The sequence below is a fragment of the Phaethon aethereus genome (genome assembly GCF_964289735.1).
Source record: "Phaethon aethereus genome assembly, chromosome: 12".
Lineage (NCBI taxonomy): Eukaryota > Metazoa > Chordata > Aves > Phaethontiformes > Phaethontidae > Phaethon > Phaethon aethereus.
In genome coordinates, this window is record NC_138588.1 from 4,745,568 (window position 1) to 4,763,314 (window position 17,747).

At 42.8% G+C, this 17,747-nt stretch overlaps 1 protein-coding gene across 2 annotated transcripts in view; it reads left to right on the forward strand.

Moving 5' to 3' along the window:
• IGF1R (insulin like growth factor 1 receptor) overlaps nucleotides 1–8,905 on the forward strand; it is a 189,078-nt gene extending 180,173 nt beyond the window's left edge. For both annotated transcript variants that reach the window (XM_082005340.1, XM_082005341.1), the window contains exons 20-21: nucleotides 2,235–2,369; nucleotides 8,504–8,905. In XM_082005340.1, coding sequence (XP_081861466.1) covers nucleotides 2,235–2,369; nucleotides 8,504–8,870 — 502 coding nt within the window. In that variant the 3' untranslated portion in view covers nucleotides 8,871–8,905. The remainder of the gene's footprint in view (nucleotides 1–2,234; nucleotides 2,370–8,503) is intronic.
• The last annotated feature ends 8,842 nt before the right edge of the window (nucleotides 8,906–17,747 follow it).

Consider the following 17,747-nt stretch of genomic DNA (forward strand, 5'->3'; position numbering starts at 1 on the left):
TAGGTTTTAGAAGCCAAAATGTCGAAAAGTCAAAACTGCTTGAGTGGTCAGAGTCCAAGATTTATAAGCTGTAAGGTGAAATGGCAAACTGTAAGAAGAGTGTCTGGAGGTTTTGAAGGGTGGAGCTTTATTTTAGCAATTCATTCTTTTATTGCTTTTCAGGCAGAAGAATGAGGTAATTAGACAATACTGTTTTTGTTGTACTTAGGGAAGGAGAACATTTAAAATTAATGTAATACTGTTCTTCAGGGTGAGGGTGTATTTCTGTAAATAAAGTCTTCAGCATCTTGCATTCTTTCAGAGCTGGTAGTTGCCTTGAAGAAGCAGTGTAAGTTTGTTTGTTATGATAATATGACTAGTAGGTGTGTAAGACTTGTTTTTATTATTCCTGCAGTGATCAAAGTAGCTTCAAAGGCACCAAAATGTTGAGTTGACCCTCTGTCCGTGCCTCCCCTGAAAGGCAAACAATTGCAAGTCTGTTTGTGCTTCTGGCTCCAGATGCAAACCATTTTAGATATAGTGGATAACTGAAAGATAAAACCACTCTACCATAACCAGCTAATAATACTGGACTCCTGTTTTCACAACAATACCCTATTGAAATGACGCTTTCTTTCACTAAGCTTGACTCAGCGTTTTAGCCACAGAAGACAAGGCAGCATCTAGATTTTCTGTCTTTGCACAACAGCTCTAAAAGTAGATGACTCTTCAGTGCAGAGCAGACAATTTGAGCCATGTCTGCTCAATAAACTAATTTTAAACTGAGATATTTTTAGAAAGTGTCAATACTTGCATCCAAACTACCCAATTACATAACTATGCTTATCTTTCTTTGCCAGTAATCAATTCTATTATTAGACAGACTTCTTTTTTCACTTCTGCTGTCCTTTGTAGTTAGTTGGAAGGAGCTAGAAGCTCTGTTTCAAGAACATAGTTACATACATGTTGCACAAGGGGTAACTGAGTTTCTCCTGGGGGCTTTAAAAGTTTGGCTCGTGAAGCAGCAAATGCGGATCTTGGTACAAGAAGCTGGGGAACATTCACATTTGTGTGTTTCAAAAATTGGTTTTGTTGCTTGCTGTTGAATGCCTTGATCCTTACTTTGCACCTTTGACTTAGAATGTGGAAGAAACCAAAGCAGAGGGATAAATGGAAAGTATTACCCAAGAAGTGTTTTTGTGCCTGGGGAATAGAGGTTGGTTTGTTTTCTTGCTTTTAGTGGTAAGGCAGATGAGAGGCACAGGTGTGCTGGTGTGCATTTGCTCTCTACCTCTGGGCTTGCTACAGCAGAAAGGGAAAAATGCAGCTTTTAAATCAGATTTGTGTGACTCCAGTGTTTCTGATGAAAAGCAGCTTGCACTGGAATGAGAGCTTACACTTCTGTATTGCTGCCGTCTCAACTGCTATCAGGAGTACCAGAGATACGTTATGTGAAGATTTGGAGATTAGTTTTTTAAATGTACAGATTTTTTTTCTTGCTATCTCTGTGGCTTGGGCAGAGGGGCTTGTCGAGCTCCCTTGAAATAACAAGTCTCTGCAACTTCACCAGCTTCTTAGAAGGTTTGATTCCCTGCACCCAGCTACACACGGATCTTTTTGCAGACTTTAACGATCAGGTGTCGATCCAGCCTGAGGTCCTCTGTACAGAAAGCTCAGAGATAGGAACGGAACTTTAAAATTTTTTTTTCCTTACCTGCACCTTTCCTTTTCTCCTCTCCGCTATTCTTCCCACCCCGCAGTGCGCCTAAAGTCTGAACTCAAAGCCATGGGCAAGGGAGAGGAGATGGGAGCTGATTCTCCAAGCAAGCTCACAGCTTAAATCTCCTCTGAGTTAGGAGGCTTCCGGTCAATGCAGTGAGCTTATGGTGGCTTTTTACTGATTGACCTGTATGGAACCAGTGTAACCAAGTAATGTTGGACTGCTGAATGATCATAATCATGACAAGTTCTGAGCTGTAGATTATGGTGTGAAAAATGGAGATGCAATATTAGTGGTCTTTTCTTACAGGGGCCGTTCTGAAGAGTCATTCAGAACTAGGGGCCTGTTTCTCACCACTGACTAGAGGTGTTTGAAGTCAACAGTCCCTTATGCTAGGTGATGTGGCTATGGCCATAGCTGCATACTTTTTGAGCAATGGGAAATTTTTGGTAAAAGAAAATACCTGTGGACCTGCTCAGCATCATCTAACAAAAAATTATTGCTCCTCTTTCTGAAGTTCTGTTTTGTTTTCCAGGTCTTTTGGTGTTGTACTTTGGGAGATTGCAACGTTAGCGGAGCAGCCGTACCAAGGCATGACCAATGAACAAGTGCTCCGCTTTGTGATGGAAGGAGGTCTGCTGGAAAAACCAGACAACTGTCCTGATATGCTGTAAGTGTCAACAGTTACCACCATTCTCAGCACACAGTTTATTCTGCCTGTTCCCTTCAATGTCCGCTTCCACCCGATATAGTAGTTAAACATACCAGAAAACAGCTTTGCTTGTGGCAGAATCTCACTTTGGGCTATTTCCTCTAATAAGGAAACAAAACCCAATCTTTGTGTTCCTGAATAAAATTAGACTTAATAAAAGCTCGTAAGTGATGTTTGCTACAGCAGAAGACTTTGTGCCTAAATCTTGTCTCTTCTCCTTAAAGTAATTGTGCTGAGCGCAAAGAGAAAAAAGAGCATAGGGTGACCCAAAATGTACTGTGCATAAACTCAGGGGAATTCAACTTTTTAGTTCAGCATAGAGATCAATGAATGTATCATTCCTTTGTCTAAAGCGGCGTTGGATCTGCTATTTCAGTCACAGTGCTCATCACATTGAGACAAACAAATCTTCCCTGCTAACAGTTTCCTTTCCTGTAAGCACAGAAGGAAATACGCAGAAAAACCTTTGCCTACCCCGAGAATCAATACAAAGCCTTGCAGCGGAGGAGGGTGTGCAATGCAGCAGGCTTCGGTTTTGAGCCTTACATTGTTGAAATACTTCTGCTGGCTTTTGTGTACAGCAGCTTCAGTTCTTCAAACTTTATTACTTTGATATACTTCCCAAACTGGCTTTTGGGAAGGAAATACTGCGTCTTGCAGTTATTGAAATTTGTTGGAGGCCCACAGAAGGGATACAATCACTTAAGGGCCTCAGCTGCTTGGGATTCTTAGGAAAAGAGCTTTTTTGGCTAGAGCACTGGCTTTGGTTTCAGATGACAGGCAGCGTTGTTTTGTTGTTTGAGGGGGGTGGGTGGTATATGCAGAGGGAGGTGTAGGTGCCATGTGATTCCTCGGTTTCACATTCTTTCCCTTCCACGATGCTGTGGAGAATTTCTGGCAGTCAGATTGACTGGTGATTGTTCAACATGGTCAGAGCTGTGTAATGGAGGGAGGAAGTAGGCAGAAACGGGGGAAAAACAGGGTATATGAAGGGGTCAGCTCCCCAAGTCCATAGGAGAAAAAACCACCTCTACAGTGAGACCAAACTCAGCAAGAGATTCAGCATTAGAAATTCCCCATTAACCTGGGGCACGAATGGTATGAACAGGGGGACGGGAGGGGAGTCACAGCAAGAAGTTCTCTGTACTGCAGCCCACCCAGCCTGTTCTCCTTCCTCCTCCTCCTCAGAGCTACTCCTCTGCTTGCTGGGTGTTGCTGCTGGATGAATCCACTTTCAGGGTAACTGGCTTGCGAGCTGGAAGAATTTGGTTAATGTCTGGCAGAGCAAATCTCTGCACCAGCGTATAACAGCAAAGGCCTTTTTTGTGCTGATTTTAAGGAAGAAGCTGTTCACACATTGGTTGTGACCACCAAGACTTTAGCCTGATGTTGCAGAGGTGCAGAATAAAGAAATCTCTCTTTGAATTTAGCCACTTCTCTCCACCAGAACAAGGAATAGGGCTGAACTCAGAACTAAGGCATATCCAGTTTAGTGGTGTCTTTTTTTTTTTTTTTTGGTGATACAGTTGTGTATAAAGTGTCCTGAATGTCGAAAACAGGAAAAAAAAAAAAAAAAAAGTATTGACCTTAGTAGCTTATTGTGGCTTGTTTTAGCTCCTTTTCAGCTTGTTTTGTCTTTATATTAGAACAGGCACCCAAGTCTGCTGAAATTCAAATAAGCTGGTGTAGGAATAACAGTAGGGAGCTGCAGGAATAATCTTCACCGCTGATCTACGCACATGCATTTGGCATTCAAAGAACCTATTTTGCGTTACTATGGTGCTTTTTTCTTCGCATATTTTTGCTTCTTTCCCTGTCTTCCATCCTGTTTGCCCAAGATGCTGTAAACATGCTGTGCAACACTTGCTAACCTGACAACTGCTGCCAGTGCTGAACCTTGCATGTGTTGCTGGTCTGCAGGCAGAGTTCCTCCCCTCGCCAGCTGTCCGGTAACCTGCTTCTCGGCACTGGACGTAAGAAGAAAATTACTGGATGGACAGAATGGCGCTTGTGACAGAGTTGCAAAGAGCCCTGAAATTGCCTGTGGATCTTGCCAGGCATTCCCCAGCATATTTCAGGCGGGGTCCTCTCTCTTTTTGTGGAGGTTGCTAAAAGATTCTGTTTAAAGACAGGTTTCTTGGTACGTCTGTGCAGTGGAAGGTATTTTTTAGACAGCACAAATTCATACTGGTGGAGACTGACTGTGATACTTTAATATTAAACTCACAATATTAACTCAAGGTGTCCAGAAAGCAAAGTCCACCTGCTGCAGGGAAGTCAGTATACTTCTTGTGCTTGGTACTACGTGAAAGCAAGAGAGAAGGGGAGCCAGGAACTGCATTTCTGTTTATCCCATGTGGTAGGCTACATATGCAGAGACAGGTCTTGCTTTAATTTAGTTTGACTTGGAAACAACTAAAATTACGAGCAGAACACAAATTTACCTTTCTGTAGAGAGAGGGAAGTATACTGATATACAGAAGCCTCCAGAACAGGTGGAGGAGGTAGACTGCTGTGGGGTAGCGTAGATGAGAATAGAGAGAAGAATCTTGCTGCAACTGTCACCGAATCTACTATTTTTAACCTTGCAGATTATATGAGTGTTGACACAGCCGTGCACGCTCCAGCCACAGTGCAGCAGTTTTTGTAAGGGCCTCTTCTTGCCCCCGCTGCATGAACACTACGTGGTACAAGCGGTCTTGGACGTTCCATCTCTCCCAAGACTGCAGCGCTGGTAATGCTCGGTAGCGGCTGTGCTTGGCTAACCCCTGGTAGCAGCGAGTCAGTAGCTTTTTAGGTGGATCAGAGAGCAGGGACACTTGAAGAACCGGAGAGGTTCTGTTCTGCAGCTTGCGTGTATCGCATGCTTGTGCAAAGGGGGATTTTTACGGCGCGGTTGTCTTGTGGCTCAGAGAGGTGGTAAATCCCTGTGAAAGGGCTAAGCACAAAGGGGACGGTATTTTTAGAGGCTTTTTACACTTACACAGGGTGAAACAAGACTCAGTTCTGCTTATGCTACACCCTCTTGGCATAGTTTGCATGGTTTTACAGACAGAACCATGCAGTAAGACAGATGGTTCAATAAGACGGTGCCAGGAGGAGCTTTGCTGTTTTTCTCCTCTTCCTGTGTAATAAGTTATGTTTTTATGTACTACCATTGTTATGGTGGTGTTCTTCAGGTGATGGCTGCGTGGCAAGAAGGTTTGTTACAGCTGAAGCTCTCAGACAGTGTGTTCCCATGGGGCTTTTAAAAGTTGTGGAGGCTGGAATTCCACTCTGGTTTGGAAGCAAAATTGCTTCCCCCACATGTATTGTAGATGACTAGACTATTTACGCATTGCTGATTCTCCCTTTGTTCCTGACAAGCGCTGGGTTAGAAACCAGGGTCTGCTCTGCAGAGGTGACGTCCGCGGGTAGCAGCCGCGGGATGGGAGAGCTCTGCTCGCTTTTCCCCCCCAAATCAATCTGATGCAGAGCACAAACGCGCTCAAATGTAATGTAGCTTCTGTAGTAACTTCTGTAGTAACTTTGTTGTCTGTGTTTTACTGTCTCTGTGCAAGAAGTAACTCAGTTTCTGCTCAGTTCTTTGAGCAGGAGATGCATGGGAAAGACACTGGCTCATCCTCTTTATCTCACAACGATGCCTGCAGCTTCCTTGAGCTCAGTTGCCACCAGTCAGAAATACACTTTATAAAACTGCTCAGGTTGTACTAACAGCCTGTAAATTCTTCCCTTGTCCACTGGAAGGGGTTTTTCTGTTCAAGATAATGTAAGCAAGGTCTTTGAACCCACAGAGTTAAAAAGAAAAAAAAATACCCTTTTATGGGAACTCTGTAGGGTTTTTAAATCTGGAATGGCTTAAAAGAAACATCACATGGCCGTGTTTGTGCTGATGTCACATGCATTACTCCACTGCTTGTGGTATCTCCTTAGCATTGCCCTTAGGCCTCGGGGCGAAGCGCCAGCGAATATCCAGTGTTCTTGGCTCCAGCTAACGCTTCTATTCGGGGACGCAGCAGTCAGCTGGAAAGGAAACAGCAATGAAGTAACAGAAATGGATTTTATATATTTATGTCTCAAGCTTCCCTCCTCGTTTGTGGGTGAGGATATAGTGCAGTTTTTATAGTTTGGCTTCACTTTCGCTATGAAAGACTTTTTAAAGGCTCAAAACCAAGCAATAGTTTAACAATGTTTATATGTCTGTGTGCCTGTTACAACACAGCATTGAGTACCTGGGGAGTTCTCCTGGCGCAGGCTGGCTTTGCCAGCTTTTTTTTGGGTGTCACAAGGCCGTGCTGAGGTGGCTGACTTTTGTTCGTGCATCGTTGTGCCGGCTGAGCTCGAACAGGAATACGCACTTCCATTAAGATGGCTTCAGTTGATGCAGCGTTGGCATCCCAAACACGGCAGCTTTCCGTCTCTTTGCTGCTTCACATCACTTGGGAACATAACGCACCCAAGGAGCAGGAGATGCAGCAGTATTTCCCAAGGAGCGAGGTTCTGGGGGAGGTGATTGCTTTGCTTTGGTTTTGTTTCAGGCTGGGGTTCCCGGACTCCCCGGACCCCGCTGTGTGCAGTGATGTGCAGCAACAGGCCTCAGAGTCCGGGGTTTTCCAGCTCGGTGACAGTCCTCTTGAAAGGGTTTTTTCTAGGGCAGTGACTCTGGAGATATTAAGACATTTCTCTGTGACGGACTTGGGTGCTATTCAGAAAAGCAGTGAGGTTTTGGTGGGTTTTTGTTTTGTTTTGTTGGTGTGTTTTTGGTTTTGTTTGGTTTATTTTTAATTTAAAAAAATAATCATTCCAAACACTGCTGCAGAGATCTAGTAAACTGCTGCTGGGGCATAAGGCAGTGAGAGCTAATTAAAGCATAAAATAGAATTGCTTGCTTACCTTCTGAAAATCGGTGGAAACTGGGGGAATGGCGTGGTTATTTTACTGACTCAAAACTAAAAGTTTAGGTGACCTGGCTAGCCCTGCAGGGGAAGGCTGGCAGCCCTGGGGAGATGAGCTCTTGCTGGGACTGCAGCTCACCGTGCTGGAAGGTACGCTGGAGATGTGAAGGATTCTCTGGTACGTTGCCTTAACGGAAAGATTTTTCTTTGGTGTTTTTTTTTTTAAAGATCCATTCTTATTCTAGCTCAGAAAGTAATCGTTTTGGCCAGTGGTGACGTGCTACACTCAGCGTGTTCCTCCAAGTACCGTGTACACAGAGGATTGGCTCAAAGAATTAATGTTTATCTTCCTTTTCTTATTTAAATTTGTCCTGTTACTTGTGCTGTGTTAACAGAAGACGTCCCTATTCCACATTCACAGGCAGTGAAATCCTTTCTTGTGTTGTGTTTAAAGTTCAGGGCAACCTCTCAGGAATATCCAATTTTGCTGTGTCATGAATATGCTGTGTTCACTGTGTGTGTATTGCTGTTTCATGGTGCGGTTTTGTTTTGCCAGCATGGGACGTTGTACAGATCTAATCGTGTATGTGCTTAAACAGATGAGCTCACGCTCCGTAAAATACTAACGCAGCCCTGGCTGTAAATGAAAACAACATAATTTTAAAATAAAAGATTAGAGAACGTCTTTGGCGAATGTCTTTTGGGGATTACAATTAATTTTAATGTAATTTTCTTTCAGGGGAAAAAAGCGGTGCTTTACCTTGTGTGTAGTTCCTATTTTAGTTTTTTTCCACGACAGTATTGATAGGGTAGGGATTGGTTGTCCGAAAAAGATACTCGGAGAGGCACTATCATGTAGCTGTACGAATGAGTAAGCACAGGATAATTTGGGGGAAAAGGAGAGAAATACCAAGGCAGAATAAAAGCATGAAATGCTTCTGGATGTCAGGTATCCACCTGGGCAAGTGTGTGGAAGGGAGCGGAGAAGGTTGAGACAGGAGCTATAGAAGTAAATGAGCGATAAGAAAGAAACGTGACACGGGGATCTCTGCCTGTAAAAATTCTGCCATTTTCTCTTCCATCGGAATTGAATGATTTTCTAGCGCGCGCGGTCCGATTCAGTCACGGTTGGCTGGGCTCCAGCCGGGGCTCGTAAAACACCTCAGTAAAAGGTTTTGCTGTGTGTTTCCCGTCCAGGTTTGAATTGATGCGCATGTGCTGGCAGTACAATCCGAAAATGAGGCCCTCCTTCCTGGAAATAATCGGTAGCATTAAAGACGAGCTGGATCCAGCATTCAAAGAGGTCTCCTTCTTCTACAGTGAAGAGAACAAGCCTCCGGATACAGAGGAGCTTGACCTGGAGACTGAAAACATGGAGAGCATTCCTTTAGATCCCTCCTCCACCCTCCAACCCACTGACAAGCACTCAGGACACAAAGCCGAGAACGGCCCGGGCGTGGTGGTCCTTCGGGCCAGCTTCGAGGAGAGACAGCCGTACGCACACATGAACGGGGGACGCAAGAACGAGAGGGCCTTACCGTTGCCCCAGTCTTCGGCCTGCTGATCCTTAGAACCAGAATCTCACAGAAATAACACACAGAAAAACACACGCATTGGGGGAAGAAAGAAAGAAAATTACAATATATTCAAAAGCCTACTGTACCTCAGTGGATCTTCAGAACTGCCATAGCTGCACTTGGGAGAACCCTTTTTTCAGTAAACAAGTTACCGTATTTTTCTTTTTTCAATATGCAAGCAGATGTTTGTTTCAGTAACGGACTCCATTCATGGGGCGCACAGTTGGCCTTTTAAAACTCTAATGTTAACACTTAATAGCAACAGAAAACTTGGGATCTGATGTCTCTCTCTCCTCTCTCTTTCTTTTTCTTTCTCTCTCTCTCTCTCTTTGCTTCATAATGGGAAACATATCTGCGTGCAAGTTCAACCGTACAGCACTTTTATCAGATCAAAGATATCGCAGGCCAGGTGGCTCCCCGGTACCCTTGCAAGCACCTGCCTAACACTGTAGGTCTTTATAAAAAACAAACAAACAAACAAAAAACAAACAAAAAAAAACCCCACACATGAAAAAACTACTAAAAAAGACTGGATTTTTAATGTTGCTCTTTAATCTTTTTAGGAACACATAAAACAATAAAAAAGGGCCGTCATTCGTCCAAGGTTGTTACCATTTTCAACGCTGCCAAATTTTGCCAAAAAAATGAACTCTTTGGTTTTTGTTTTTGGGTTTTTTTTGTTGGCATGGAAGGAGCACAGTAATGAACTGCTCTGTTTAAAAGAGATCCTGACCAATACATTCTATTCAATCATACACTGGTATTGAAAAAAAAAAAAATTTAAATTGTCTAGATCTTTTCTCAAAACTGGACAAAATGTGATGATTTTTGTTCTTCTGATGGAGAAGATAAAAGGGATGGGATAAAGAAACAGCCCTCCCTCCACCCCATCCCCAATCCCAATGAATTCTGGACAAAACTGGCAGTGGTGAGCTAAACAAACACGTGCATTTTGTACAAAAAAAAAAAAAAGTCAACCGCACGCCAAAAAACAAAACATGAAAAACATGAAAATAACCGGCAGAGATCTCCATCGTTGCAGCCTGCCTTCCTTCACAGGCTTGCAAGGAAAAAAAAACACCTAGAAACATAAATTGGAGAAGACAAAAAAAAGCAGTAACCGGATTCAAGTATATGATGCTTTGTTGACCTTTTCTCTTTATTATTAAGACTTCTCGAAGGGTCTTGCAGTTCTATGTTAGACCATGGATCCATTTGCATACACATTGTCTTTTGTGTCACTTTTATAACTTTTTTACGGTTCAGATACTCATCTATATGTCTGTACAGAAAAAAGCTGCTATTTTTTTTGTTCTTTACCTTTGTGGATTTAATCTATGAAAACCTTCAGGTCTGCCCTCCTTCCCTTCCCTTCCCTCCCACTTCAACAAATTTTCTTATGCTTTGTACTATAGTGTGTAACTTTTACTTCCTCCTTCCCAGTAACTGATACCTTTCATATGATTTGCCATGAACTGTTTAATGCCTTTTTAGAAATACATTTCCTCTTTTTATTTTTTTTTTTTTTTTCCCCTCTCCCCTCCATTAGTTGTTTTACAACATCTTGGCTGTGTGGGCTTACGGGGCTTTTGAGGGGGACATGGAGAAAGACGGGACACCCCGCACGGAAACACTCTAACAGTGCTGTGGTGTTTTTGAACCCCGGTTTTCCTTCCTTCCCGCTAACCTCTGCCCAGGCAGCATGCGAGTCTCTTACAGTGCAAGGCATGATACAAACTCAGGTCAGAAAAAAAGGTTAAATATTTAGTACATTCTTGTTCAGTGTTTATATTCGTTGTTGTACAAGGGTCCTACCCCTCCTCCCCACCCTGCTTGGTTTGGTTGTGGCACACACCCATGCGCCCATCCCCACACCCGCTCCCCACACGGACACACACACACGTAGATGTATTTTTTTATTTTATTTCGTTCTTTGGGTACAACAGCAGACACCAGGCTTTCGGGTCACTGATTTTTAAGACGACTATTTTAACCCTTCCACCCCGTGAACAAGAGCTCTACCAGTTGCAGCTGGCGATGCCAGGCGTTCTTAGCGTGGCCATTGAACTCCTGGCTCCAGCAAACCCCAGCTCTTTACCTTCCAAATGAGGAAGCCCTCGTGGAGGGTGCCCCGGGCTGTGCTTCGCACCCCTGGTTTAAAAAAACCAAAAACCAACCACCACCAAACCCACCACGCCATTTCCACGGGGCTGGGTGGAAAGCACGTAGCTGGGGCCAGTGGCATGGCTAGCAAACAGTTAAGTGTTGGCAGCTATGGAAACCCGTACAAGTACAAGCTTGTGGCTTAAATCGTAGACCAAACCTCAGAACAAAAGAAAATGAGTAAGCTTGTTTGTTCAGTTGCAGAAGCCTTGGTGAAAGGGGAAGGAGGGGGCTGTCAAAGTCTACAACCAAGGAGTCATACCAGTTGCTCATCTTGCATTAGTTACAGCATCCAAGCCTTCGTTTAGCACTGATCCAACCAAATGATGGCAGTGAAGAGGTGGTTCTGGGATGGAAATGTTTAAATCTTTTGAGTAAGAACAAAGAATTAAAATATACTGATTGCTAGTTTTGACTGGAGATTTTAAAAAGTTTGTAGTGCTTTTTGCTTGTGTAGTTTAGGTCCCATTATCTTCTCTTGCCTCTGTCCCGTAGTTATTTTTCCCTTTTAAAAATGAAAAAGACAAAAAAGTTAATTAAGAAGGTATTCTATGTAGGATTTTTTATTTATTTTTGTGATATCAGTTTAAATCACTGTAGAGATGCCCCATAATAAATTTAAATACTGAGATAAGGGTTTTTGAGTATGACAGGGGGACAGTTTTTGATTTTTTTTCAAACATTTATCTACCTCACTCTTATTTTTTTATATGTGTGTATATAAAAAAAATACATCTCACATTTCTCAGCAGCCAATAAATGCCGTCGATACTGGTAACCTCTCACTCCATATACCACATGCTCTAGGTTCCGGAGGGGAACAGTCATTGCCCGTCACAAAGGGTCACTCAGAATTTTTTGCCTCAATTCCAAGGAGTTTTTCCAATTTTTTGGTTCAGGTTCATTATTGTGAGGAGAAATCCAAGAGTTGTCTCACCTGGGGTGACCATTCTTTAGGGAGACACAGAGGCTCTTTAATATGCTCCTATGGCATTCCTCAGGTCAGCAACAAAATGCCGCATGTTTATATGAGTGGAGACATCACTGACCTAATGCGAGGACTTCAGATTATGAGCATTTGATGAAATCTGTTACAGAAATCAATCATTTATAACATTTGAAGGTCCAGAGGAATTGCTAGTGTAAAGGGAACGGTCTTCCTCTTTGTTCTGTAGAATGGGCTAAGTCATTCCTGCCAGTTTTTCCTCAGATGCCACAAGCACCAGAAAGATGTTTGGCTGAACCGGCACCTAAAAATAAATGGGCTGGTACAGCAATAGCATTGTGTTCTTGACCAAAAATCAGTGAAAAAACCTGTCACAGGCTGCCCGATGATACTACTACATTGAGTTTCCAGCTTTGGATCTTTGCTGCTTCTGTTTGATGAGAGCACTGATTTTTTTATTTTTCTTTTCAAAACTAACATTGAATTGATTTCTTTTAACGTGCCAGTAAACGTTCAGTTCCCTTTTCTTCCCCTGTTTATTTGCTTCGTAACTGTGGATTCTGATGGACCAGCCATCAAATTTTAACTGCCCTCTGACAGCGTGTAACTGGTTTACAAGCACACAGGACTAACACGAGCTTGCCATCAACTTGATGTATAAAGTTTCTCTTTTTCCAGCTCTGGCAGCTGTTGGTGCAGGTGTTGGTTGTGGTATCTGAATAATGTGGTGCTTGGCTCCTTCGAGTTGTACACGGCCTCTTGAATACACAGCGCTGTGGTTAAGTACTACAGAGTTTGTCTCTGGAGGGAGCGTTTCTCTCTAGCCCTGAGAAACCAGCAAAGTTTAAAGTTTTTACTAGGTTGGTTTGATTTTTCCATTTTTTTATTAGGTTCCAGTGACCTTTTGGTGCAGTGACTGTTCCTCTCTCTTGCACATATTGATTACCACAACTGGAGATCCTCAGATCTTTCAGCTGGCTAGGAGGGTTTTGTTAAAACTGTCCAAGTTACTGGTTTTTATAACTCTATGTAGGTGGTTTTAAAATGCGTTAGGAAGAAACACTAATGACATAGCACCCATCATGATAAACATTTCAAAAAGCACTTCAGTAGAAGACAGTCGTATGTGACATCACGTACGCATGCGTGATGACAGTCAGCTCTCCTGGACCAAACCACCTTCATGATACCATTGCGTTCTGTGTTTGCAATTCAAGCTTAATTCCTTTTTTGTTCTGTTTGTTTCCATAGCTTTTTTTGTTGTGTTCTGTGCGTTTTGAATAGCTTTATTCACATGGGTTTTTCATGCAGACTTCCCTCGGACAGTAAACCAAGTTGTTTATGCATGTGAACAACTGAGAATTAATGTTGGCTTGATAGAGTCATAATATGGTTTGTAATGTTGTTCTTCCCTGAGACCACTGGCTTGTCTGGTATGGAAAATTTATTTAGAACTTCAGCTATGTTTGAATAAAGTTAAAGTAATCCAATTTGTTTATGAATTAAAACCAAAAGCCCACCCAGCCCTGAAAACCAGCATTTTGACAAGTGGTACCAAGGTGTTTTAATGCAAGTAGGATAACAAATTGGCATCGCTGTGGGGAGCAGGCGGCTCCGATTTTAGTGCTCGGCCATCGTTCTCACCTGACCCACATTTAAAAGCTGCTCAGTGGCACAGAAGGTGGTTTGGTTGCGAAGGAACGTGGCTCCTACGTAAAGACAGAAGCGTCGGCTGCGTGGTACTAAACAAGACGCTCTTTTGGGGGAGCGATAAAACTAGACACAGAAGCCGAGCGTGATGGAAGGTGTGAGACCAGCCTGTGCGCACCAAGGCTTTCTCAGCGGGATGCCTCTGCTCTTTAAAGCTGGTTCTAAGTGATGGATGATTTTAGGCACGTTCGCACTGATGCTCCTCTTGGTTTTTAAAAACAAAGGAAAGAAGGCCCGGTTTGCCCAGGATGACTGGTCGCCAGATGGAACTGCTGTCAGGTCCTCTGGGAGCTGCAGAGGGGCGTCCAGTACGCTCCAAGTCCAAGTGAACAACACTCCTATTGTTGCTGTAACCCCATACGTATATATCTATATATACATATATGTATCTGCATATGTATATCTATAATATAGATATATATATTTAAACACTTTTCATTCCATTAGTACGAGTGACACTTGTTTCCTGTTATTCTTACTTTGTCAACAGTGTATTTCATCACTGGGCTGAACAACAGTGGAGGAAGGTGCAAGGGATCTGCTCCTTACTAACCAGTGATACAAGCCAGATATTGCAACTTAACCCACGAGTAGTTGTGCAGACAAGAATTGAAGAATGATGTGTAGAAACAACACTAGTGGCCAGCGGTGCTGAAGATACAGAACTGTTAAGTAGGCAGGAGGGCTTCGAAGGACGCCTCAGTTCAGAAACTGGCTGCTCAGAGACCATGAACGGCCTCTGAAACTGAGCGCAGCCAGGTAATCGAAATTGAGAAAGGTTTGTGCGGAGGCGCAGGCAAACAAAAGGGTTTGGAAATGGGCACTGACAAAGACACGGGGCTTGGCAGAAGTTTGAGGTAGTTTCCTGAGCTTGGTAACGTGGGGCAGCATCAGAGCTCGGGTATCGCAATTCTGATCGTTGGGACTTGTAAATAAACCTCTGGACTTCCCAGCCGGAGCGGCAAATTCATTGCCAGCAGTTTAGCGGTTGTTATCGTCGGTCTGTCTGAATCAGTCTCAACTTAGTTGGTCTGCTTTGCAAGTACCTTAAGACTATCACTAGTTTGTGTGTGTGCATATGCGTGTGTGCTCATCTTTTTTTTTTTTTTTAAATGCGTTTCGTTGATTAGTAATCCATTAGCATTTTCAATAGGGCTTTAAGTCCAGTAGATTACGGGTAGTCAGTTGACGAAGATCTGGTTTACAAGAACTAATTAAATGTTTCATTGCATTTTGTAAGTACATAGAATAATTTTATAAAATGTTTGTAGTTTATAAATGCCTAAAGTATAATTTAAGGGCACTTTCCTGTGTCTGCGTATGGGTGTGTCTGTATGTGATCAGGGTTTTCGATGGTACCAGTTACTAGCTAGCTTTACAATATGCCAAAAAGGATCGCTGACTTGTCCAATTCATGGCGTGTCCCTCTCCCCCCACCCGCCCAAGCTTTGTGTCCCAGCGTACAGCAAATGAATAAAGGAGGCGGAGAAATGTTCTGTATCTTCAGTATCCTGGTCTTCCAGAGCCCTCTGGTTGGGGTGGGATCATCTTAACTGGTCATTTCACTTTACTGTCTAGGGCAATTAACTTAACAGATTACAAGAACCTCACTGGTCGGGGAAACAGAACGGGTTTTGCTGCTACCCAGTCTCACTCGTGCTGTTCAGTACCTGCTTTACGGTGGCCATGTGGTTGGAAGGGTGCGACTGCGTAAGAGAAAGTGGGAAGACAGTTTTCATAATTACTATTGAAGAACTATTTGCAGATTCCTTATCACTTTAAAAGTTTGTGTGCAGCCTCTAAAGATGTTGAGCGCCATTTTGAAGCTTTGTTGAAATGAGCAAGGCAGGGTCCCTATTTATTTTTATTTAAGAATATTGACGATCCCGTCCCCCTCGCTCCCCCCAAATTTGACTAACCGCGTTGCTGAAGGGTTATGATGATTCAGATACTGCTTGAATATCAGCTCTTCTGTTTTCTGAACCAGTGAGGTTTGAGACGAAAGGATTGGCCAGAGTTTGTCTACCTCTGGGACAAAAACAAAACTAGAAAGTGCTAAGGAATGGATGCAGTTGCAAATACAACATTTTCCAATTTTTCTTGTTTAAATTTTTTAAGAGAAATTAAACAATAACATGGCCAATTTATTACATAAAAAGACTTGCTGTGTATAAATTATTCCTAAAGAAATTCCTGTGTTTATATTAAAATGAATCAGTAGATAAAAAAATTTCAAAATGTTTTTGTATATTCTGTTGTAAGAATTTATTCCTGTTATTGCGATATACTCGGGATTCTTTACATTATGAAAAGAAGAAACTTTGTCTATTTTGAATGGCTGAAGCTAAGGCTCCTTTAGTTTCTCTTACTCTGCTTTTTTCTAGTAGTTTCAGTACTACATGATTTAAGTTAAATAAAAGAATTCTGTATGCATTTGCTTGTTTCTGAATTTGTTGCTCCTTATGCAAAGCAAGTACAGGTTAGAAAACTCAAGAGTAAATCTGCCCTTTTTGGCTGCATTTCATTGAGCTACTCTGAATAAATCTTAGTAGAGGTCAGTACTGCCATTATGTTGTGTGGAGATCACAAGTATTTTCATCCAGTGACACCCAGCTTGTGGACCTTTTCTCAATGGGACTTTTGAGTCCTGTTTTGCAGTAGGTAGTTCCCTTGAATAAGGTAAGGTGGTTTTATTTATATAGATTTTTATTTGAAGAAAACCTGCTTATTGACCCTTACAGCAACCCACAGATGAGGCATTCAGCCATCTCCATGTGGTTATCAGTTTTCTGTAACAGTCATTGGGAAAGACAGTGGCAAGAAAACCAGAATTATCTTGGCGTTTCCAGTTCCTCTGACCCTCCTGTGGTTGACGTGTTGACTGAAATAAGACACGGTGGTGGCCCAAAGTTTCATCAGCTGTCTGTGCCGTTAGGGTCGTCTCTTGTCCTTTTTACTGACACGATACTCGAGGAACAGGCATTTGTTTCCCTGGAGAAGTCCCAGTGTCCAGGTTAAGCTGCTGCTGGCCTGTTTTAGTGACTGGTTTTAAAAAATACCTGCTAATTTTATCTCGTCCTCGTCTGCCACGGTACTAGCAAGATTACTGGGGGAGTGTGTGTTGCCATCCCCTGTGTGCTGAAGGGGAAGTGCTGTAAACCTCTGCTGTGGCGCAGTCCGTCTGTACATAGCGGTGTTAAGAGACATGGAGGAGGGGAGGCACAGACACGATCTGTCACTGTCCGATTCCAAGTTTTACAATTTGGGATCTCATTTGGTGCCTGTTTTGTAAGTAACAGACTGTGCCACAGCGCGGTGCTTCAATGGTTGCCTTTCTTGGGACAAGTTTGCTCTTTGATTTTGATGTGTAAGTCCCTGAATCGCCATGACCTGTTCTACTGAAAGTCTTTGTGCTGTGCTGTGGGGGGGGGACTACAGGGTTCTTTGGGACAGGCACTGAGCATTTGGGGTAAGTGGTGGTTTCGGGCAGTTGAAACCCAAATTACTGTTAGCATTGCAGTTCCTGCTGGATTCCAGCTTAAGTCACCCTGGGTTCCTAGCCCATTTCTGATATGGAAACCAGCATTTAGAGTAGGTCAGTTGTTATAAAATGACATATAACGGGATCCCTACATGTGTTTTGTTGTCCCCAATAGTTGCATTTTTTTTTTATGTGGGCACTTTTTATGGCTGAACTCTCTTTCTGGACTTGGACAGGGGCTGAGGAGGACCTCGGGTACATCCATCCAATGCTCAATCTCCTTAGGGCTCTAAGCATCCACCTTGGTTCAGCAAGTCTTTATTAATGTCTTTCTAGCCATCAGAACTAGGATTAAGCATCTAAAATGTTCTAAGTCCAGTTTCACACCTTCTTTAAGTCTGAAGCAAGCTTATCATTGTTAGCAATACAGACTGCCAGTCCTTTGTTTTTTCTCTCGAGCTTTTTACAGCAGAGATCTAAACAGTTGTTTGGGTTTTGCAAGGAGATTTCACTGAAAATAACATGGAATATAAACTCCTTTATGTAAGGTTTTAAAATAATCTG